General features: G+C 33.9%; 1 protein-coding gene and 1 pseudogene across 2 annotated transcripts in view; both read right to left on the bottom strand.

The window, feature by feature from the left end:
* Positions 1-340: 340 nt before the first annotated feature.
* Positions 341-25826, bottom strand: part of GNB4 (G protein subunit beta 4) — a 50226-nt gene continuing 24740 nt past the window's right edge. Inside the window, exons 1-10 of one of the 2 annotated variants that reach the window (XM_023526355.1) lie at positions 23482-23535; positions 20960-21058; positions 16911-16949; positions 16087-16193; positions 14946-15009; positions 13126-13288; positions 12048-12114; positions 11742-11943; positions 7683-7899; positions 341-4493 (exon numbers count right to left, since the gene is read on the bottom strand). In XM_023526355.1, coding sequence (XP_023382123.1) covers positions 4387-4493; positions 7683-7899; positions 11742-11943; positions 12048-12114; positions 13126-13288; positions 14946-15009; positions 16087-16193; positions 16911-16949; positions 20960-21016 — 1023 coding nt within the window. In that variant the 5' untranslated portion in view covers positions 21017-21058; positions 23482-23535 and the 3' untranslated portion in view covers positions 341-4386. Of the gene's footprint in view, positions 4494-7682; positions 7900-11741; positions 11944-12047; positions 12115-13125; positions 13289-14945; positions 15010-16086; positions 16194-16910; positions 16950-20959; positions 21059-23481; positions 23536-25826 lie in introns of those variants that run through there. The other variant, XM_011383061.2, reaches the window with a different exon arrangement.
* Positions 13746-13864, bottom strand: LOC111734279 (annotated as a pseudogene).

Raw genomic sequence — 25826 nt, 5'->3', positions numbered from 1 at the left:
CAAAGTTGTGATGATGAGAGTAAAAGCTGTAATCAGTACTATAAGCAATAGAGTTGTTTATTTAAAGACTACACAGAAGGAAACTAAATGATCCTAAGTGAGCTCCAGGGAAAGAATGACTTAATTTTGATTTTTAATGAAAATCTGTGACACTTTAAGAGTAAACTCACATTGTACTAAAGGATAGGTCAGGAGCACTCCAATCTCTTCCTTGCTCCAGCAGCTCATGGCCTTATGTTTAGATAAAGGAACTAGGGCTGAGTATAAAATACTGAGCTTGGAGTTTAGTTCTGGGACTTTAATGATACAGTCTAATTGACTTAAAACATGCTACATGGAATCTGGTTAAAGCACTTTATTGATACAATATGAATTCACAGCAATATTTCACAGAACTACTGTACAAGTAAAGGAATGAATCACTGCAAGAAATATCCAAGAATACTGTTAAGTCATGGTACAAATCCATCATTCGTTTGGTTGAAAGTTTTTTTAAGAGCTTTAATTTAGTAGGTTCACCTTTCCCATAGTCATACTACTGACATTGAGTCTATTGGCCACAACTATGTAGAAATGTTTATCTTTCTGGTTGAAGAAAAACTTTTTATCAACTTTAAAAACCTATTTAGATATTGGTGCCTTTGGATAAGAATATGGAAATGCAAGTGTTCAGATGCTGCTTTGAAAAGAATAGGATAGAGCACCATTGTTTAAAAGACAAAGGCTTGAAATATCTACCAGGTAAACCATTGAAGTTCTGTTAATTAAGAAAAATACTGTATGATGTAAGATTTTGTCGGGCACATTGAACACTTGACAAAACCACTGGTTTTTTCATAGTGCTGCACTCATCATAATTGTTACAGGATCAGTAATTGGATTTAAGAAAAAAAGGAAGTTTTATTAATGTGAACAAATTTGCTAAATACAAGGTGTACCATCTGTGATTAATAAATTACTTTTTAAAACACAGTGCTTAGACATTCAGCTACAAACCATTTTCATGAGTACCTAAGGTAACCAATGTTTTTAAATATAGTACTGAATTTAAGGCAACTCCTCTAACAATGGAAGAAAAACTAGTAAATATGAAATGCATTTTACGTTCTGCTTAATCTAAAATACCAATTTTATTCATTGTGCTACCCTTTCTCAGAAGAAAGATGGTTTAGCTTGTGTGTCTTAAAAATTATTATAGGAGGTGGGAAAAAGTTTAAAATTTTGTTTTCCACAATGGCAAAAGGGAAACTAGAAGCTAAACACAATAATTTAAAAATTTTTTAGCCTGACTCACACCCTAAAGATTCTGGAATTGTTAAAATGATGATGGGCTCATTTGGGAGACTTTTAACTAATCTGTTCCAGATAAGCCACAAGTATTCAACTGTTATAATTTTAAATGTGTGACATTCACTGGTAACCAAAGCATAAATTTCCATGAAGGTTTTCACTTTTAAAGTATATAAAGTCTTTATTATTAAATCTAAGACTTCAGAAGATCAGGTAATATTGGCACAGTATTTAGGGGAGGGGGCACAATACTTGAAGAAGTCAAGATCTGTTTTTCTTTTAATAGATTAATTTTAAAATTGCTTACCCCATATTTCAGAAGCACCTACATCCATCACGTCTAGGAGTCTACCGCTATCATCATGTAGTATTAGTTCAGCTGAGTCTAAATTATAAGAACTACCTGCTAGTATCTCATGTAGTTGAAATCTTTGCCTGTATGAAGATGGAACTCAATATGGTCTGTTTAACCATGGAATCATAGCTATAAAAATATGAGCTAGGGAGGGACCTAGCTCATGGTAGCAAGTGCTTTCTTGAGCCGGTTTTTGGGATGATTTGGTGAACCACAATGGCATGTCACCATTTGTTTTAGAAAAGAATATATGCCTTTAAAATATTCTTGCCAGATCTCTAAAAACTAGTCTTTATGAAGTAATTAGTCTTCAAATAAACCTGTTGAGGCACATATTTGTTTCTTTAAAGTTAAAGAAAAAAAAACTGACATCAGATAACTGCAATGTTTTTAGTGATGCAAATTCCCTAAAACTACATTTGGCCATATTTTTAAGTCTTAAAAAACTAAGATTCAAACTGTACAGTATTATTCAAGTTATATGCTTATTGATTTCATGAAGTTTTATAAACAACAGAATTAAATAGACAATTAGCTGAACCCATAGAAAGCAAAAGTTTAACTAGTAAATTAATGTGGTAATGAGGTTGCCATTTGGTCATATGTATAATTAGCCACAATCCTGGTGGTTTTCAGTTGTCTAATATTTAATTATGAGAACTGCTTTTAAATGATCTAAACTTTAGTAACATTAAGTCATTTTTATCAACATGTTTAATACCATAGGATTCTTATAGTCTGTATGCCTCTGACTAAAGAAGTATCTTGTTCCTAGAATAATTTTCAAACTAGAGGAGATACTCTATATAAGTATATATACTCTCTATAAGTACTTTCTTGAACAGGATTTTGGAATGAATTGCTGAACTACATTGGCAAACCCTCACCTCTCCTTTGTTTTTTGGAAATTAATTTGTTCCTTTAAAATTTTCTTGCCTTATCTCAAGAGCTGGTCTTTATGAAGTGATACAGTCCACAGACATTAACAGCGAAAAAATTCACAGAAATCTATGTGTATACCATATATATATATACATTCATGCCTGCCATCTACAAGTCTTTTTTTTTTTTTTTTTTGGTCTTATATCTTAATCTTCCCTTATTCATTTTATTCTCTTTTTAATATCAACTGATTTTAAAACTGACACTGACTTTATTATAGTTGGTGTAATAGCTCATTCACAATAGAAAAATGAAAATTGACATGTAAAATTTGGAAGTATTTAGGTTAGGGTTACAGGTAATAAAAAGTTAATAGAGACCTATCTCACTAGTAACTGACAATTTACTGAGTTAACACAATGCACTTCTATAGCTCAGAATAACTTGTGACGTCACCATCAAACAAGACTAACAATCTTCCACTGTCAGTCATTTAGATTTATTTGTAAGAAAATCCAAAGGAAGAAGTATCTTTGTTTAAATTCAGGAGGGCCCTTTCTTGTAACAGACACATTATATATACCATTGACAAGCAGAGGAATGAATTGCTTAGTATTTTCCTTTGACTCCTTTAAAAACCTCTTGGGATTTTCTTTTGGCTTTAAAATAGTCACATGCATCTAGCCAGTCTTTGAAGCAAAGCCATGCTACTTAGAAACCAATATTTTGTGCTAAGGGAAGAAATATTACAGAAGAGCAAAAAGCTTGAATGTTTCCTTTTTAAAATTTGAAGGCACAGTTTACATTAATTCAGATTTCATAATATGTGAACATAAATTCATAAAGCCACCTTGTTACAACTATAATTAATCAGGTCTCGTGACTGGTTAGATTTTATTTACACTTCTTTCAAAAACATAATGTCATATTTCCTATCTAGATGCATAATGAGGGAGAACACTGGGGGAAAAATCTTCAGATGTAAAGACAATCCATATGTTCTGAAATAACACGTATACTCTACAAACTCAGTTCTAAAATATGTAATCAGTAGGAAAGTCCAACTATTTAGAGGGCTACTCGAAGTGTCATTTGATCATAGTATGTTTTTTTAAATGCCAAGAACCATTTATATGCAATTACTGTCGTCTACTTATTGAGTTTCTTACATATGTCTCAAATTTCAGAGTGAAATCTCTATCCCTTGGCCTTCCAATGATCTCCCCCTCAAAGGACTGAAATTGAGCACTTATTTAAATTGACATGATGGCAAAGGATGCACTAGAAACGAATGATATTCAAAAGGACTCCCCACAGAGGTACCCAGCTGTCAGCTTTCTTAAACATTTAGCAACCAGGATCTCTTTAACATTAAAAAGGGACGTCAAAATTCAAGAAGACTTTCTTCAAACACAGACACACACATTTGGTATTACTTCCATCTACTACTGTGCCTAGTTCCTCCACTACAAAACTCAAAAATGTGACATTTCTTATGTATACAAAGTTAAAATGTAGTTCTTAAAAAAACGCAAACAAACGTATTAGGTTGCTATAATGTGTACATTTTGTTCTACACAAAGAAAGAATGAGACTTAGTAAAAGCAAAAATTCATCAAGGTTAAATTAGTTCGACTCCTCTAATAACACCGGTCCTTCTGATCTCAGCAAGCACCTTTGCCTTGTTTTTTTTCATCTTTTTTCTATTTTGTAGTTTACTGAAAGCTTCTTTTTGTATATAATAATCTCAATAGAAAAATCTTCACCTGCAAATATAAGGTAGAATTTTTTTCACAGCTATAGGCTGTAGCACTGATTTCTCCAGATATCAACGGAGGACAGAAAATGTGTATGCACTGTTAATTCCAGATTCTAAGAAAACTGTCCCAAGAGCCTGTTGCCACAGCCATGCCATCATCAGTTACACCCAAACAGCTGACACGGTTATCATGACCAGCAAGAACACCTGAAAAATGAAAGTTCAGTAAAAAGTTAGCAATGGACAAGTTTTAGAATTAAACAAGTGTATGTGTAAAAGATCTTAAAAGCTAACAGATTCCTCCGAGGGAGACTGAGTGCCAGGGATAAGCTGTACATTGTTAAGTAAAACAATTCTTTGTACATGAATTTTTGACATGCATCAAATCGTGTTATTCATTTTTGCAAAATTATTTCATAATTATGCTTTCTTATAATCTAGGAAAAGATATAGGCTATTACTCTACATCTCTAATAAGTTCATGATACTCCAATTTTGCCACTGAGCAGTGCTGTTTTCAACAAACAAAATTTTAAATGAATTTCAGTGAAGTAGTCTTTTACCACAGATCAACAAAAACAAGAACGAAGTTGCCGTATCAAAATACCAATATAATTTGTTTCTCTTAACCACCAAACGCTAAAATGTTTTGATTATAGCCTTCTGAAGCCATCAAACTCATCTAGTTTTAATTTCTTCTTTATATTAATCTTGATATTCTGATTAGCACACAGGATAAAATGAAATATTCCCAAATATTTGGGAGGAAAATGAGAAATACAAAGATTTTAAAGAAAAAATAGAATATATCAAAATTCTTACAAGAATTTTTTCTTTAATACTGTGTTCTCTCTACGTAATTAAGCATATCATTTTCATTCAATCTCAGGAACAGAAGTTTATCTTATCTAGCTCTTAATATTCATTGTAGCATATCCAGTATGGCAACGTTTGGCAATGGGCAAATTTACCATTATAGGTTGAAATAAAAATGAACATTATGGCTAAATATCCAAGACACGCTAGAAAGGAAAATAAATTAGCATAAGAATAAGCCACAATTCAATTTCAAGGTGAAAGTATCCAGTTAAGCCAACCTTAAAACCAGTAAGCAAAGCAAAACTAAAACTCAAGCATATATTAAAAAATAGAGAAAAACTTTAGTTGTGGATACTGATTAAATCCAGGCAAAACAGCTAATACCTTAAAAAAGTACCTGGCTTGGACAATAAAATATCCCCAAAAATATACATGTAAAATGCAAACAACTTTTCCTGAGAATGTTGATATTTCCTCTAGTTCTCAGAAACCTCAACAACTGTATAGGAGTTTAAAAAGGTAAGGACAAAACTCCACAAGGACAGTGAGGATATAAGAACAGGCAACGACGACAAAATTTTGTAAGCTAGATGGTAAGAACTGTTTTAGTGGACCCTAAATAGCTGAGTTCATAGCAAATGGTCTTTTGTTCAAGAAACAAAATTACACTGCAGAACCTCCAAAAGGGTCAGATAGCAGTGGAACCAGGAATCTCCGAGACCAGGTAGGGGCAAAGCTAGGGTAAACTAAGACTGTGTTAGAAAGTGTCTAAGAATCAGACTCAGGTTTCCTCCTCCACTCTTCAGTCAGGTGATTGGTCATTCTTCAGGAAATTTAAGACTAGACTTATTTACTAGGGAGAGTATAAAACGGTCTCTTAACAGAAAGAAAATAGGCACAGGTGAGATTGGCGAAACTGAGGAAAATGGGGAGTAAAAAAAGTTTACTTGCTACTTGTTTTGCTCCCCAGCTTCCCTCCTGAAATCAGCTCCCAGACTGGCAGCCAGTTTATACATTCCAGGTAGAAAAGTAGAAAATCCACCTCAGAGAACATAGCTAGCCCAAGGGGGAAAAGTCCGTAAGATCTATCAGTGTTTCCCCAATGAAAACCTGGCCAGATTGTCCTTCAATGAGGCCTACATGTAATACACCCCAACCATGTGCACTGGGCTTTCAAACAGTTTTAGTGCCTCACTCTTCGGTGCGAAGAACAAGCTAGGAATCACTAGAGTTTTAAGGAAATATTCTAAAAATAAAGACGGGACCAAATAAGAAGGAAGACAGGTGGGAAAAGCAATTTGGAAAATATAAAAGATTAGGCTTGAAGAGGAAAACTTCAAAAAAGGCTTTCATTAATAACCTCAGAGAAACAAGTCTTTAGTCATAAAAAAAAAAAAATGGATGCCTTAACAAAAAAATATCTCAAAAAGATGATAGCAAAAATGAAAAACCAAAACTTAACAGAAAGATCATTAAAAAAGAAAAAAAGACAAGGACTTCCTCCCAGAACACTGAACAAATAAAGACAGAGATGGAAAATAGGACAGAATAAGAAAGTCTAAGGAAAGTCCAAGGAAGTAAAACATCAGAATAATGGGAGTTCTAGAAAGAGAATGATAATGGAGAAGAAATGCTAGCAATTAAATCCTCCCCGCCCCCCACCCCCAAACTTCCTAGTTCTACAAGGTAAAAGTTTCCAGATTGAAAAGGACCACTGGATACTCGGCACACTGGATGAAAATGGATCCACTCCAAGACCTATCAAAACTGGCAGAAAGGTTGTAGATTAGTAAGAAGTCCATCAAAATTAAGACCATAAGCCAAAACTAAGAACATAACTTGATAATACAAAAAAAGGTCTGCACAGCAAAAGAAGTCATAGTACATACCTCACTGCTCAGTAGTAAGTACTGTTTAAAAAGTCATAATTATGTAAATACTGATATGTTCGAAACGAAATTCCCCAAATGAGAAAAACTGGAAGATGGGAAGGACATGGGTGGGTAGGGTGTGGTGGGAGGAGTTAAGCCATGTAGAACTATTTGATTCCTTAAATATAACTTTAATTCTAAAAAAAAAAAAATTAAATCACTGTGTAATTTGTTATTAATGACAGTCCCCAATATGACTCGATGTAAATACTAATATTTTGGAAGCTGCAGGACAGAACTGAGCATGGGGCTACGGTAAGGCAGTGTGCATCCATGTCCTGTCCTAGACAAGGTCTTTTCCAGAAGGAAGATGACCTATAGCAGTTAAAATTAAAATGTCTCCTGTCAGCTTATAAAAAAATTATAATTTGGCAAAGACCACAATGAATTATATTTGCTATTCATAGTTATATTAAAACTTACCAAACAAGAAAATATGACAGAATTGGATGTTAATTCTTCAGAAAAAAAGAAATGTCAACTATGGTTTACAGACTGTAACTGCACTCAGGGCAACAAGGATCCTGAATGAGAACTGCTGGGTTGCTACTGCCCAGCTCCAGGGTGTCCAAGAGCCTCAACCAACTGATGGGAAGGCTTCACGTTTCCTGCAAAACCAAAACCTAGTGTGGATTTAGTCACTAACCTGCACGATCTCCTTTTAGTGTGTCCCATACGTTACAATTAAAATCATCATAACCAGCTAACAGGAGGCGCCCACTTTTTGAGAAGGCTACGGAAGTAATTCCACAGATGATATTGTCATGAGAATACAATAATAACTCTTGGTCTGCACGAAGGTCAAAGAGACGGCAAGTGGCATCATCAGAGCCAGTGGCAAAGGCATATCCACTTGGAAAAAACTAAAAAGAAAAGCAACAGACATTTATTCCATAGACATGTACAAAAATCATGTGAGGCAATGTAATAATAATAGACTCCAGGGTAAAACAAACCTAGAATCAAATTCCAACTTGGCTTCTTCCCAGGTGAGTGATGTTAGGTACTAAAGATTCTTAAATACTTCGGGCCTTAGTTTCAGTTTTAGAGTGTTGGTTAGGAGTGAATGAAATAACATATGCCAAGTACATAACCTGTTGTTTCGCACACAGCAAACGTTCAATAAATATTGGCTCTGGTCCTCCATAGATCTTATTAAAACATATAAATCAAATATGACTATTTATAGAATTTACATATGTGTACTCTTAAATGTTTCAAAATCCCATTATGAGAAATAAAAAGGAAAGACTTTATAAAAGAGAACATGACTCATTCCAGTTAGGTTAGGTTATAAAGTTAAGCTGGTTCCAAAAATGAAGGAGTTGAAGACTAAATTCTAAAAAAAAGGGTCTCTGATTTTAAGCTTTATGAAAATGAACTATCATTTGGGTCATCTTTCTTAATTCAGTCATTCAATAAAAAAAATCTGCTGAACACATGCAATGATAATAAAAACCCTCCACAAAGTGGGCATAGAGGGAACATACCTCAAAATAATAAAGGCATTCCCTGTGCCATGCTCCTCATCCTTGTGCCCAACTATCAACTACTAATTGGTACTTCTTTAATCCTTCACCCCATTCTCCCATATCCTCAACCCCTCTCCCCTGTCTGTCATCAAACTGTCCACTATATTTGTGAGTCTGTTTTTGATTAGTTCTTTTTGTTCCTTAGATTCCACATAGAAGTGAAATCATATGGTATTTATCTCTCTCTGTGTGACTTATTTCACTCAGCATAATAACCTCTTTGTCTATCCATGTCATTGCAAATGATAGGATTTCATTTTTAATGGCTGAGTAATATTCCATTGTACATATGAACCATAATTTCTTCATCCAATCATCTGTTGATGGGCATTTAGGTTGCTTCCATATCTTGGCTATTGTAAATTGTTCTGCCATGAATACTGGAGTGCATAGACCTTTACGAATTATTGTTTTGGTTTTCTTTGGATAAATACATCTAAAAAGGGGTTAATATCCAAAATTTATAAAGAACTTATACAACTCAACAGCAAAAAAATAATCCAATTAAAAAATGGGCAGAAGACCTGAACAGATACTTCTCCAAAGAGGAAATACAGAAATATGGCTAACAGACATATGAAAAGATGCTCAAGGTCGCTAATCATCAGAGAAATGCAAATTAAAACCACAATGAGATATCACCTCACCCTGTCAGAATGGCTATCATCAATAAATCAAAAAACAGCAAGTGTTGGTGAGGATGCGGTGAAAAGGGAACCCTCATACATTGTTGGTGGGATTTCAAATTGGTACAGCCACTATGAAAAATAGTATGTAGCTTTCTCAAAAAAATTAAAAACGGATATACCTTTTGATCCAGCAATTGCATTTCTGGGTATTTATCCAAAGTGTTTACTTTTTAAAAAATATAAAGCAATTTTTAATTTTCATGTCGTCAAATTTATCTTTCTCTCTGAGATTTCTTTCATTCTTTTTTTTTTTTTACAAAGTCCTTCACCAGGCTATTATCTGATGTTCAATTATATTCTAGTTTCTTTTTTAATAACTTCATTTTTCAGATTTTAATTTTTTATCCAACTGGTATTCATTTTATATACAGCATTTAGTGTAAGGCTCTAACTTTTCTTATTGTTAAACAACCAGATGTTAATTAAATAATCATTTTTCCCCACTCACTTTGTTGCTACATCTATTATTCACTAAAGTCTTACATACAAAAAAATGTTAGTTTTAAGTTTGCTGTCTGTCCTTTCTTGTACCTGTATCACATTCTTTTTTAATCATTATAACTTGATTCTTTCATTCTGCTTCAATCGGTCTGTCCTCCTTTCCCCCCCCGCCACTTGATTTTCACAGACATTTGATTCTCTTTTCTTCATATTACTGACTCATCTCAAAAAGAATCCACTTGGGTTTTAATTCAAATTAGTATGAAAGGAGTAAGTGGTTGGTTTACAATATGCAGTCTTCCCATTCAGGAATGTGGGATTTTTTTTTTAATGTTTAAAAAAGTTTTATGACTCTCTTCATAAAGATTCTGCACATTTCTTGCTAAATTTATTCCTTGTCTATTTTATAATTTTTGTTACTGTTCTCAATAGATTTTTTTTCTTTCCTATTTTCTACCTGGCTATTATTGGTATAGCAAAATTACTGATTTTAAAAATAGTTTTTGTAATCTAGAAAATATACTGAACTCCTCCCGCCATCCAACTGCTGCCTATAAGAAAATCACATTGAATATAAGACACAAATGGGTTAAAAGTAAAAAGAAGGAAAAAGATATGCCCGTGCTAACACTAATCAAAAGAAAACTGGGGTAGTCTATTCTATTAATATTGGACAAAGATTTCAGAGCAAATAATGTTACCAGGGATAAAGAGGGACATTTCATAATGATAAAGGAATCAATTCATTAGAGGACATAACAATCCTAAAGTTTTATGCTTTGAAATACATGAAGCAAAAACTAATGGATTAGAAGGAAAAATGAACAAATACACAATTAGAGATTTCGACACTCCTCTTTCAATAATAGAAAGAACAGATGAAAATCATTACAGATATAGAACATATGAATAACACTTTCAACCGTCTTGACCTAATTGACATCTATGAAACTCCTCACCCAATAACAGCAGAATAGATTCTTTTCAAGTGCGTATAAATACAACACTCAAAATTTGTGGAATGTAGCTAAATGCGATTCTTAGAAATTTATAACTTTAACTTTCAATATTAGAAAAGAAAAACTTTTCAAATCAATGGTGTCAGTTTCTACTTTAAGAAACTAGAAAAAGGAAAGCAAATGAAACCCAAGTAAGCAGCAGAAAAGACATAAAGATCAGAGTGAAAATCAGTAAAACAGAAAACAGAAAAATAGAAAAACTGAAACCAAGAGATGGCTTTTTGAGAAGATAAATATTAAAACTGATAAACTTCTAGCCAAATGTACTGGTTTGCAAGGACTGCCATAACAAAGTATGGCAGATTGTGTGGCTTAAACAAAAGAAATGTATTGTCTCTCAGTTCTGGAGGCTAGAAGTCTGAGATCAGGGTGTCTAAGGGCTGGGGGGAAGCATATAGGCCTCTCTCTTTTGCTTCTAGATGGCTATCTTCAACCTGTATCTCTTCACACTGTTTACCTCTAAGCTTGCCGTCTCTAATTTTCCCCTTTTTCTAAGGACACTGGTGATATTCGATTAAAGGCCCCCAATCCAGTACATCTCAACTAATCATATCTGCAACAACCCTATGTTCAAATAAGGTTACATTGTGAGGTACTGGGGGTTAGGACTTCAACATGTAAATTCTGGAGGCATACAATTGAACCTACAACACCAGATTAATCAGGAAAAATCTAAGAGACAAATAATATCATGAATGAGATATCCTACAGATATATGAAGATACCAAAAGAATAAAAAGGGAATATTGGGAACAACTGTTGTGGATTTCCAACTTGTTTGCTCAAGATGACCTATCTCTCTAAATTAGAAAATAAAACTTACTGTTCGCCTGCAAATAAAGACTTAGGCCTATGGATAAAACCTTTCTAGCTTTTTTTTAAATCAAACTATTTTGGGATTCAGTGTTCTAAGAGCATATCATTTATAAGAATCCTTGAAGGCAATTTGTTGTGAAAATCATGCTACAGCAGATCTGGACTTTAAATGCACAATAAATTTTCCTTAGAAATGTTATTTACTTACACTGACAGCATTAATATCTGACACATGTCCAGCGAAAGATTGTCTACACATTCCATCTCGAATATCCCATAACTTGGAAGATGCATCACAAGCACCAGAAACAAAAGTCCTCATGTCAGGACTCAGAGAAAGACTCATCACATCTCCAGAATGCCCAGTGAATGTGGTGGTCTGCTGGGCCGTTTCAATGTCCCATAAAGCACTATAATTAAAAATAAATAAAAACAGTGACGATGATCTCTTCTTACATTAGTTCCTATTACCACCCTGAACCCTAAAATCAGTGTTCTTCTGGAATAAACTTACCAATTTGTATCTCCTGAGCTTGTAACAATTTGTCTGTCATCTAAAAAACGACAGCAGGACAAGTAGCCTACGACATAGAGAGGCACACATTTTAGGTTATCATTGACTGAATAACTCAATTAGCATGCAAAATACTGATATATATTCTTAAAAATATAATACCTGGGCAACAAGTGTTTGTTAGTATAATCTGTAGTTCTACTTTTAATTACTTCAAACTCTATGCTGTCTGCAACTAAATCTTATCAACTAACTCTTTTAGGTTTTTACTTTGTCAGTGACATCATGTTGGGTACTCTAAAAGTTACAACTTGAGTAAGACACAGTCCCTTCCATCTACTACAATTACCTAAGAGAGAGATACTCTTTTACACAAATATCTATAATCTATGGCAGACGGTATCAAGTACCTTAGAGAAAGATTAAAAATATTGTGAGAAATTAGAACCACCACCTCAGTGAAGGCTTCATGAAAAAGGTGGCATGTAAATGATCAGAATTCACCAGTGTTTCAAAATGTGGAAATGGCAGGAAAAGGCCATTATAGAGATTTTGTAAAAAGCATGGTCAAATGGTACTGCCAAGAATTTGGAGGCAGAAATCTGATGAATGGCAAATATTTCCTAATCAACACTGCTAACCAAATACTAGACCACTGAACTATGCTGTGCATGCTGGCAAATTAAGCAATGTGCTATCACTTAGAGAAAAATACTTCAAAAATGTATCTTAATATATACTTTCAATGACATAATTAAGTATAGAAGCCAAAATCCCATAATTGTTATGATTGCAGAGAATACAGAAAATAATATTTGCTTTCTTTTTGTATTTTCATTATTGTTTGAATTTTTGCAGTAAATTTATTATCTTTACAAAAGTAATACTTTTAAAAAAACAATTATGGTCATCATTTATATAATTATAAAAAGTTAGTTCATAGTAATTTCTACTCTCACTTGATTAGTACTCATCCTTTAGCCAGTTGAACACAACTTGTCACTCATTCTCCTTGATCGGTTCATTCTTCAAGAGGAGTCAAGTTTGGTAGGAAAGGACAATATTTGGTGGAGCTCACCTATGTGACCTGGTAACTCTCGGCTCACTCTCACATTCCCCTCTCTGGTTTTTAAGTTATATATAGAGCAGATGTTGTCCAGTCCTCCACAAGCAACATAATTACCAGAGGGAGCATAAGCACAGGTCATCACCCAGGAGGACCTCAAAGGAATAGCATGCATCTGTACAACAAATACAATACACAAAAACTCTTACTAAGATTAAGAAAACAGCTATTTACCTTCCTAACCTATTTACAATGAGGAAAATATTATTAAAAATTAAATACACCTAAAAAATTAAGGCAAAATAAGAATGCAATGGACTGAAAAAGTGAATAATGAAAAATAAAATAATAATGCACACTAAAATGCCTATTATTTTTTTTTTCTGTATTATCATCAAATCATTAGGATTTAAGTGCTGTTTTCGGAAATTATTCTTTTAGGAGAAGAACATAGGATGTTTCAATGCTAACACAGCAATTTGAATATTAAGTGTAAAATGTTAAAGAATTTAATACGATTCTTTGTTTTTATTTTTTTATTTTTTATTTTTTAGGTGAGGCAACCCTTGGTTGACCTCACAGATTGCAAGGACACTGTCGGCTGACAATTCTTTATTTATTTTTATTTTTTAATAATACAGCACCTGGTCTTCCTAGGTGGTCTCCCAGCCAAGTACTAACCAGGCCCGACCCAGCTTAGCTTCCAACATCAAACAGGATTGGGCTTGTTCAGGGTAGCATGGCTGTAGACCCAATTCTTTGTTTTTATAGTAGTGCTCAAAAGAAGGATTTCCTCCAACATAACACTGCATAATATAATAATCAGAGTCAATTAAAATGGTTCTTCCATGAAGAGATGGTCCTCCTAATAACAGAGCACCACACTCTGGGCTCAAATTTAAACCATGGTTAATAGTTTACACTGATCTACTCAACTACTGTCTGGGCCTTGTTACCCAACACCAAGCACCTGCAGGCCAGGCAGCAAAATTTAAGATCTATGGGAATAGTAAGGCTAATGGTCCATACGAAGAATCAACACATCACGTGATTCCTACTGTGATGTCACTTAACCTAAAATAATATCTTTTAAATGCAATTTTTTTTGTTTTAGGAAAATATAATTGAGAGACACATACTCAATGCCAATTAATATAGAAAAACTGTTACAATATAAATCTTTCTTAGCTACCTTTAAAATTTCGACCAGGCTGGATACTGTTTACTTTGCAAAATGGTACTTTTAAACCTTTAATAAAAATATAAGTGTACACAGAATCTTGTGAAAGTTTTCCTACAATCATTCAACACCTTTACATCAGGGATTCCTTCCAGTGGACACGTTAAGAGAAACCTCCGGCTTTTACCACCAAAAGATCTAAACGAGTTCTAATTTGCCACCAATCGACTGTCTTTTCTGAGCAGTCTAGAAACACAAATCAATGCCTAGAGTGGATCAAAGAAAAGCTTCACATTAACATTCTAGCTTATCTACAACTAGAAATAAAAATCTCAGGGTCATTGTCATATTCGGAAATGGAAGTTTTTTAAAACTGTTTTATGTAAAACAGATGAACACTCTTTTCTAATATGAAAATCTGAGACTTCAGTAAAACATACTGAATAATATTCCTGCAGTTGTCCTTGGGAATAAAAAAGGAGCTAAATATGAAAAGCAAACACAAAGCCTCAGGAGAGGATCTAGATTAAAATAAATGGAATAAATTTATCTTAGAAGGAAATTAAAGTTGGAAGTAATAGAATAAAGGAAGGAATTGGTGGATATTAAACCAAATAAACAGTTATTTAAAAGAATGATTAAGAAATTCTACCTTATTTGTTGTATAGCTATCCCAAATAATTAATTTTCCATCTTGGGAAGCACTGACTAGTAGCCTAGAGGAACAAACAAAAATAATTTGACACTTAGAGAAAAAAAAATTTAAATTAGTTATGCATTGCATTATGTAGACTAGTTCATAAAAGAAAAATACATTTTTTTCTAATTAAAAACTTGATACCAGAAAATAATCTTCCCAACTTTAAAAAAATTTATTCTGCATGCCAAAATTTTCAACATAACATACAATTTAGCAAAACTTAGACATTTTACTAAAAATGTCTCTGGTTATGATTCAACTTTTTCATGGTGACAACATTCTAGTTCTTATTCAAGACTGGTAGATTCTAGCTGACTGGTTTAGTATTGCCTGATTTAAATTTAATGACAACAGATACATATAAGCCTAACAACCATATTTCAACCTAAAAACATCAGTTGAGAGCCTGTGAATGCAAGGCAGTGTTATGGGTACGACTCAGGAAATATCACCTGTCCTCGAGGCCTCTTCCATCCTGTGGAGATAAGGTATTTACACATATTTATAAGAAACCAAGTAAGTAAAAATTGTCAGAGGAATGGTATAAAATAATGCCATAGGAAAGTAAAAGAGAGAAAAATAATTGCTAGTTGAATTAATCAAGTAGTCTAGCAAAAGAGAATGAGTCTTGAAAAATGGAATTTTGAGAGCTAAAGGTAGAGATACATACTTCCGTCCTTTGTGAGTTTAAGTAATAAATAGTTATAGCAATATCCAGTAACCTGAACATAGCAATATTCAATAAATATTTGATTAACTGAAAATTCAAGGTTAATATACAATAAAACTGCTTTTGAATATTAAAAAAAAAAAAGTAAAATACCTCACTGCAAAGAAAAGAAATCCTAAACAGTTCACCTGGATAATTTGATAGTTTTGTGAAGAAAATTTATTTTCCACAGTAAAGGTTTCTAAACTTTTAAAGTATCAATGACTATTTTTAGTCAAAGCAGTGTTCACATTAGATGCATTTTCTGTAAGCACTTCATATAGTTTGTTTTTAACTACAAAAATGTTTATTTTAAAAGAAACGCAAATGATGATTCCTAATGAAAATAATTCTGCTGATAGTTTGAAAATGACAGGTACAAACCTTGAATCATATCCCCAGTGCATAGCATAGATTTTAGCTAGGTGGCCCCTCAGTGTACGTCTTGTTCGCATTTGTATCCGGCCCACGGAATCCATATTTGATGTGATCTTTAGAAAGTGACAAGAATGTTATTTTTTACCTTAGAAATAGTTCAGAAAATAAAGCAGAAACAATTAATAGGCAAAGAAGCAGACATAAAACAAATTTATAGCAATTGAAGATAATTTAATATAAATATAATTCCAGAGTCATTATAGGATCAATATGTTGTTCAAGAAAAAGTATGACTAAAATTATACTATTTGCACATCTTCTAGTGAGATTATCTTCTGTAGACTATTAACTGAAAAGAATAGACATAACTCAACTTTAGTAAAAAAAAAAAAATCCCAAAGAAAAATCTAATAGTTGATCAAAGAGTAAAACATTTATAATTTTAACTGTCTATAAAAAAGCCAGTTCAATATTTGTAAAGCACATACAATATTTCCTTAATGAAAATTATCTATGTTATACTAATGAAACCTTCCTAAGAGTTTATATAAGAAAAAAAAGCTTAGAGTATATCAAAAAGAATCAGAAACTACCTAAAAAGAAACATACGAATCTACATATTTTATGGTATCTACTTTTCCAGAATTCGACTTGAATAAATTTGTTTTAAAAAGCACTTATACAGAATCTGACAAACTACAGTGTTTTTAAATAGAGATCTCATGTTTTTACAATTAAATATTAATAAGAATCTGAAGGTCATTTGCATCAATGTCAAGCTGTTTCATGTGAATTACTAAAAGGAAATGAGGGGGTAAAAAAAACTTTACCTGAACAAGCGTTGCATCGTTACATGCTTTCCTCGCATCCTGAGGTAAAGAAAGGTGATTATAATACACTCAGATGTGGAAATCACTAGATACAATCTAAAATAATATTTTCATTGAAAAACATAGATTTGCAAATATACTTTTTATTTTACCACATAATCTTTACTTAAAAAGCTTTTGTTGAGAGAAAAATTCACATAACATAAAATTAACTATTTAAATCATTTTCAGGTGTATAATTCAGTGGTTAGTAAATTCACAACGTTGTGTACCCATCACCACTACCTAATTTCGGAACATTTCCATCACTCCAAAAAAGAAACCCCATACCTCTCAATTCTCTCTTCCCTCATCCCCTGGTAATCACTAATTTATTCTCTATTTCTATGGATTTGCCTTCTCTGGACATTTCATGTAAATAAACTCATACAATATATGACCTTTTGTTCTGGCTTCTTTCACTTAGTACAGTGTTTTTAAGGTCCATCTATGTTGTAGTGTATATCAGTACTTCATTTATTTTATGGCCGAGTATATTCCAGTATATGAATATATCTACATTTGGTTTATCCATTAATTAATTACTGGATATTTAAGTTGTTTCCACTTTTTGGCTTTTATGAATAGATGCTTTGAACATTGATGTACAAGTTTTTGTGTGTACATATGTTTTCAATCCTCTAGGAGTAAAATTGGTGGTTGATATGGTAATTCTATGTTTAACTTAAACTGTCAAATCGTTCTTCACGGCAGCTGCACCATTTTATATTCCCACAAAGAACGTATGAGGGTTCCAATATCTTCACATCCAAACCACTGTTCTTCTTGTCTTCTTTTATTACTATTATTATTATTACAGCCATCTTAGTGGATGTGAAGTGGTATCTAGTGGTTTTGATTTGCATTCCCCTAATGATTAGTGATGTCAAGCATCTTTTCATGTGGAATATCACTGAATGTGCTTATTGGCTATTTGTGCATCATCTTCGGAGAAATGTTTATTTAAATCCTATGCCCATTTTTAAATTGGGTTGTTTATTGTTGAGTTGTAGGAATTCTTTATATATGCTGGATATTGACTCTTATTAGATATACAATTTGCAAATGTTTTCTCCTGTTCATTCTCTTGACAGTGTCCTCTGACATGCAGGTTTTTATTTTGGACGAAGTCCAATTTATCTATTTTTTTCTTTTGTTGTTTGTGCTTTTAGTGTCATATTAAACTGTTTGTCTAATCCAAGGTCATAAAGATTAACCACTGTTTACTTCTAAAAATTTTATACTTTTAGCTGTTATATTTAGGTACCTCTTCGAGTTAATTTTTATATATGATGTAAAGTAGGAGTCAAAATTCATTCATGGGAAAATCAGAAATGCAATTAGTTCTCCCTACTAGACTTCAAAGAAATTTTTTTTCCTCAAAGGTTAGGGTAGAATCCTCTTCAACTGTTTTTCTCTACTGTGCTTAGCATGCTCCTGTGCAAAACGGAAGTACACAATATTTGTTGAATATAAGTCCCAAATGAACAACTTGTTCCAGTCAGCTCAGAGAAAAACACCTACCTCCACTTGCAGCAAAGACCTTTCAACCTATTTATAAACACTTAGACTATTCCTATGTAAGTGTGTTCATAAGTAGCAACACAAACATATGATTTGAGTCTTTCATTCTTAGTCAAATTGTGGGTTGAGAAACCTCATTTGGCAGGAAATGATTTGGCCTATTTTCTATAATGAAAAGAATTTCAGAGATGACAGTGATGGCCTGAGCCAGGTTCCAAAAATGAAGGAGTTGAAGACTAAATTCTAAAAAAAAGGGTCTCTGATTTTAAGCTTTATGAAAATGAACTATCATTTGGGTCATCTTTCTTAATTCAGTCATTCGATAAAAAAATCTGCTGAACACATATGATAATAAAAACCCTCCACAAAGTGGGCATAGAGGGAACATACCTCAAAATAATAAAGGCCATATATGGCAAAGCCCACAGCTAACATACTCAATGGTGAAAAGCTAAAAGCTTTTCCTCTAAGATCAGGAAACAAGACAAGGATGTCCACTCTCACCAATTTGATTCCTAGCAGAGCAATCAGGCAAGAAAAAGAGATAAAAGGCATCCAAATTAAAAAGGAGGAGTAAAACTATCGCTATTTGCGGATGACATGAGCCAAATAGACGTTTTGCAAAGAAGATATACAAAAGGTACCTGAAAAGGTGTTTAACATCATTAATCATCAGGTTAATGCACACAAAACCACAATGAGATATCACCTCACACTTGTTAGAGTGGCTATCATCAAAAAGACAAGAAATAAATTTAGCAAGGTTGTGCACAAAAGGGGACCCTTGGGCACTGCTGGTGGCATTGTAAATTGGTGCAGCCACTATAGAAAACAGTATGCAGATTCCTGAAAAAAATAAAAGTAGAACTACCCCATGATCCAGAAATTCTACCTCTGGGTAGTTATCTGAAGAAAATCAAAATACTAACTTGAAAAGCTATGGACACCCCATGTTTATTGCAGCATTATTTACAATAGCCAAGATATGAAGACAACCTAAGTGTCTATTGACAGATGAATAGACAAAGAAAATGTGGTACATATATACAACAGAATATTATTCGGCCATAAAAAAGAATAAAATACCATATGCTCTTACTTATTTGTAGAGTCAAAAAAAAAAATAAACCAAGCCCATAAATACAGAGAACAGATTTTTTAAAAATGGGATAGGCATGTAACCATGCAGTTGGCCAATCAGTAGGTCCTGCTCAGAATGTAGAGCAAGTCACACAAAGTAGAGATGGTAGAGAATCTGCTCTGGTGGTGGCAACAACATCTAATTCAGAGATTATCCCATGAAGGCTTCTCTGTAACTTACTAAATAAATACCTCCTTTGTTTTTACAGCTTTGTTCAGACACCTAAAGTATCGACTCAGGATTCTTATTCACAAATATATCATTAACTACTTTGAATTCCTGGCAATAAAACTACTCAGAATCAACATATTTCTGGCAAGTGTTCTTCATCTATACCTTGTTTTTCCCGTGCTTTTCTAGTAATACCTTTGTATAGAGCCTATGCTTATTCCCTTTTTCTTACTCTTCATTTTTAAATTAGATGAGTTGTCTTGATATATCTATTGCAAAAGGTTCATATTAGGGAGGACAACAGCAGTGTTCTAAATTATTAGGGATTCTCTCTGCTTCATGCTGGAGTTGTTCATTTACATTTGTAAGATGTTTTAGCCCTTACTTTTCCCTGCGAAAAGAAGTAGGCAGTGCCAGGCTACATGCAATTCAGTTTCTTTCCTCTACTCTGTCGACAAGAGGCTTCCTAAAAGATGGCACATTTATATTCTTTCATTTTTTTCCTCTGCCTTCCTTGATATTCCTCAGTCCAGGGAAGCAAGTGTTCCACCACTCCAAAGAAAGTACTATTGGAGTTGTTCCTGAGGGGGTGCTAACTACTCTGTATGAGATTTACAGCTGCAGAAATCTGCTCTCAGGGCCTGCCCACTCTCTGAAGCATCACTACATCTGACACCTCCTTCCCAAGCTACTACAAAGTTCTAAGTGTCTTAATTTTGTTAAAGATGTTTGTTTCTTATGCTCTTTATTGTAAAAGATGACAGACATGTCTTTATTACGCCACTGACAATTTTCAATGTTTTTTCTGCAATCTAATGTTTTAGAGATTAATATTTTTTAGTACATTACGATGTGATAATATCTACCTGGTCATAATGCACCAAAAATCAAACTACGATTCCAGGTGTGTAAATGAGAAGAGAATTACGTTTGTCTTTCAGCAGGGATTACATATATAATATTAACTTCTTAGGGATACAGGGGCTGTTAGTCCACATAAGTATTTGTTAGGAATGATTTTTGGAGAATTCTTTAAAGGCATGATAAAAACAAACCGACCATTTCTAGCCTTATAAATTATTTAACATATGTACACTGATAACCTAGTGAACAAATTTTGTTCACTGCTGGTACTAAAGTGTTAAAATTTCACAGCGAAAAAGTTTGCTCTTACCTGGATCTGATTCCGCAGTTGTTCAGCTTCTTGCCTCAACTGTTCCAATTCACTCATTTTTCCGATTTGTTTACTCCAAAATTAACACCACAAAGTAACTATAAAAAATAAAGACAGACTGATTCAGTTCTCCACTTACATATTAACTGACTTTTAAAATATTGACATATCACTTCTTTTCACCTTTTCTGAAACTCAAATGAAACAGTCAATTAGTACTGGAACTTAAAACCGTTTAATAAATATAGATCTAGATTATTTACTGAAAAATTTTATAGTGGGAAGTGATCAGAGGATAGAAATCTTGAGTTGTAACATTCGAGACTAAACTATAGAAAATTAGTATTAGAATGGAGTCTAGTGAGAAATACTTTACAATAATTCAGAGGGCACGAATAGGCATTTTCACTTGGATATCTAATAGGCACCTCAAACTTAATACTTCAAAACTGAACCCCTCAGGTCTTCTGCATTTCAGTAAATGGTAATTCCATCCTTCCAATTGTTTACGCCAAATACCTGGAAGTCATCTTTAACTTCAGTTTCTTTCATACCCTACATCTATGCCATCAGCAAAGCATGTCAGTCTTTCAAAAAGGTATCTAGGATTTGACTAACTCTGATTACGTCCACTTTGACCTTCTTGGTCAAAGCATCTCTCACCTGGTCTTCTTTCCACTGCTTTTGACTACTCTCCAGTCCATTCTATGTATAGTGATCAGTAATCTTTTTAAAACACAAGTCACTCTTCTGGTTCAAATCCTATAACAGCTTTCCACTCCACTCCAAGGAAAGCTTAACTCTTTCTCTTGACCTACAGAGTCCCATACAACCTCTTACACACACCTCTCTGACCTCCTCATTTATCACTCTTTCTCATTCACACTGCTCCCACCACTTAAAAGCTTTCTTGATGTTCCTTGAACACACTAAGTAGGCTCCAGCCTCACTGTCTTTACACCTGCTCTTCCCTCTACCTGAAACGCTCTTACCCCTGATGTTTTCATCATTTGCTCCCATACTTCTGCTCACATGTTACCTCTTCAGAGGGACTTTTGCTGATGGCACATGTGCACCCACCTAGGCCCATTACCCTGTCTCTATGAGATCACTATAAGACTCAACATCATCTAGCATGTATTTGCTTATTTGTTATGTTTCCTCCACGTAGAATGTTAAGCTCCTTAAGGCAGGGATTTGTTCACTTTATTCTTTGTTATCTCCCTAGCACACATGACACTTTGTCCTCCAGTAAATAAACTAATCTGAAATAGATTAAGAAATAAAGAAAAACTTGTTCTAAGGATTTAGAATGAATTATAAAACCAAAAGGCATGAATATTACTACCTCAGGAAAAGATCAAAAGATGAAAACTAGCTGTATTCTTTCTCTAGCCGTCCTGTTTTTTTCTATGTATCTTTGTTTTTCCTTTATATAAAGTAACTTTTGCTGCTTCTCTAAACACAAGACCCAGTTTATATCTCTTTAGGTCAAGACCAGAATCCAAAATGACTATCCCAACCCGATTCCCATAGGAGAAAGTTTTTCTGGTGTCCATCCTTCATTCACTTAAAGTGTAGTACAAATAACTGTTTATTCTTTCAAGGTTAACTTTAAATTTATCAAATCGAAATATAAATTTATTGAGACTGACTGAAATGGCATTAAACTATCAAGTGGTTTGAGAACTATCATCATTCTAGTATTTCATTTCCAGTTTACTACTGTGATACATTTATCTAATTTTTCAGCAAATTTTGGTAAATTTTTTTGTAAGTCTTCCTGATAAATTTCTACTTTTGAACAATTTAGTACGTTCTTCAGAGGGTACCAGATTGAATAGATTATGGGCAATCTAGAATATCATTCTGCTTAACTAAAGATAAGCAGCATGCAGATTCTTTAAATTCACAACCCTAATTGCCCTTGCTGGACCATATCTGAGATATCCCTGACCCTAAAATCCTAGAAACTAGTTCTGATGTCTCTTTATTACCTGGGTTTCAAATAATCCTGGGCAAACAGGACTGGTCTAAGTCTCTCCTACTATGTTGCTAATGTACTAAAAAGGAGTATCAAGGGACCTAATACGTCTCAGAAGTTTTGGGCATTCAAACTACATCTCATCCACCCCTACTGCTTTCCCACCCTGCAAACTACCCACACACAAGTGACCCTGTAAAGTGGAGTGTATTTGCAGCTCACAAGACTTACTAAGGCTGGACTATTATCTGTACCAAATGAACCAGATTTTCCAGCCTGGTGCCCCCAAAATGGGAGTACCATGAATGGAAATGGCAAACAAAGTGAAAGCAGTTCCCTTATCACCACCACTCTGTGGATGGGGAACTGTTGGGAGAGGCCCTGGGCCCACATGCACATTTTTGCTGGGTGTGCCTGGAATACAAGGCCCCGGTCACTTTTACCAAGGCCATTTCTCAGGGTTGTATTTGGAAAGAGCAACCTTGAGGAATGAGACAATGTCTCCCCAAGACAAAGAGCAGGCTTGCTTCTACTTAGCATAAAAGTGGCAAATTCCCCAAGCTCAGTGTTTCTGGGCTATGATGAAAACCCGATGCATGTGTGGCATCTATTTAGTCCTACCTGTGTCACCTAAGAGCACAGGGAATCAATGCAAACCAACATCAGGCTATGCACTTGCTTTGCTGTGAGTAATAAAGTCCCTGGTCTCTGATCAGGAGTCTCATGTCTTCTACCAGCATCCATAAAACAGTGACAGGCCAATTTATTAGCTTGTAACTAGGTAAAAATCTCAGACTCTTTGCAATCCTTGATAAGAAGAAGGTTCATAAGATGAGGAGTCCAATGTGGAATACAGTGAATTTTGGGCTCTTTTATTTTTAATGAGATGTAACTGACATATAATATTGTGTAAGTTACTGTATACAAGTTTCAGTTGTACAATGTGTTGATCTGCCACATTTATATATTACAATTGATTACCACCAAAGAATTAGTAACACCTCTATAACATCATACAATTACCGTTTCTTTTTTGTAGAGAGGACATTTAAGATCCGGTCTCATAGAAACTCTGAAGTATATAATACAGTATGGTTGACTGACTATAAATGCTATGCTGTATGTTAGATCTTCAGAAGTTTTTCATCTTCTAGTTGCAAGCTGCACTTCTCTTTTACAGATTAGATTCCAAGTTTAGCACTGCATCAACAATTTTGCCAGCACCCTAGTTTCCACTACCCTTCTATTTTGTTACACTCAACAGCACCGAAGCAACCAAACATCGACTGAAAAAGTCAAACAACTGGGCATATTAATTCTACTATGAATTCATATCATCAATCTCAACCAGGCCCTCAAAACTACCTAGCAACTCTAAGCTGCTTTTTACTCACTTCCACTCTTACTATCAACTATTTAAATTCCTTTAAATTCTTTTCAAGCTTTTGACCTTTTCACAACCCCTCTTGCAACAGATGACCTTGCTTTCTATATCACAGAGAAAACAGAAGCCATTGGACATGAATGAATGAACTTCAATTTTCCACTACTAGATATAAAAACTATACAAACGTAACTGACTCATCATACTTATTCTCCGCCTTCTATTATAATAGGAGCTGAGTTTTCTGTCATTTGGGCCAATTCCTCCACCTGTCTATCCCTACCTTTTCAATAATCTACTTTTGGTTATCCCTTTTCTTAAAGTATATCAATCTTTAATTTTTTCTCCATTGTCTGACTTATTAAGAAAAGTCTCAGAGAGAAATTTGTATAATGAACACCCATAATACCCCCCATGTAGGTTTACAAAATGTTAATACTGTTGTTATATTTGCTTCATCTTTGTTTTTGCCGAAGTATATTAAAAGTCAATTACAGAGACTCATGGACATGGACTATAGACTAGTGGTTACCAGAGGGGAGAGGGGAGGTAGATGGGGTAAAGGGGGTCAAATACATGGTGACAGAAAGAAATCTAACTATGGGAGGTGACCACACAGTGTAAATATATATATGCCTTACTGTTAAAGTGCACAGCTGAAACTTATTGGATTTCGTTAACCAATGTCACCATAAAAAATAAATATTTAAAAATTAAAAAAAAAAAAATCAATTACAGATGAGAGGGAAGCAGAGTTTGTCATCCCCAAATACATATCTTTTAAAAAAAGATATTATTTTAAGCTAGTTATTTTTAAGAAATGAAAGACAAGAAAACCCTCTGGCCTTCCCCTTACCTACCTATCATCACAGATAACTATAGATTAATATGAACTAATAGACAAGAAGGAACCTAGAAAGGGCCCTTTGATCAAAGTCCCCTCATTGTTAAAAGTGGCCCAGCAAACATTTATTTACTAAAGATTTGCTTTTCCATCTCAAGGTGAACTGCCTTCCTGCTCTCTAAAGTCCCAAACCACAACACCCAACTCCTGCTTCTCCTTAACTCAAAATGACATACAAGCCTTAATGACCCAAACTGTCCCTGGGACCCATATGCTTATGGAACCCTCATATGTACACACGTAATAAATTTGGTCATTTCCTCCTGTTAATCTGTCTCATATTAATTCAATTATTCATCTAGCTGAACTTAAGCTAGAAAGAAAATTATTTTTCCTCCCCCACACAGATATCAAGACATTTTTACTCTTAAATATTTTAGAATACATCTTAAAATATTAGGGCATTTTTCTACTAAACTATATATCATTAACAAACCTACCAAAATTAACAGTAATTATTTAGTAGCTAATACCCAGTTCCTTTTCGAATTTCTCCAATTATTCCACCAATATCTTTTTACATCTGATTTGTTCAAATCAGGATCCAATTAAGGACAACATAACACATTTGGTTATATCTCTTATATGTCTCTTC

This window comes from Pteropus vampyrus, unplaced genomic scaffold (genome assembly GCF_000151845.1).
Source record: "Pteropus vampyrus isolate Shadow unplaced genomic scaffold, Pvam_2.0 Scaffold14, whole genome shotgun sequence".
Taxonomy (NCBI): domain Eukaryota; kingdom Metazoa; phylum Chordata; class Mammalia; order Chiroptera; family Pteropodidae; genus Pteropus; species Pteropus vampyrus.
The sequence above is the reverse complement of the archived record's forward strand: the minus strand, read 5'-3'. Positions and strand labels throughout refer to the sequence as shown.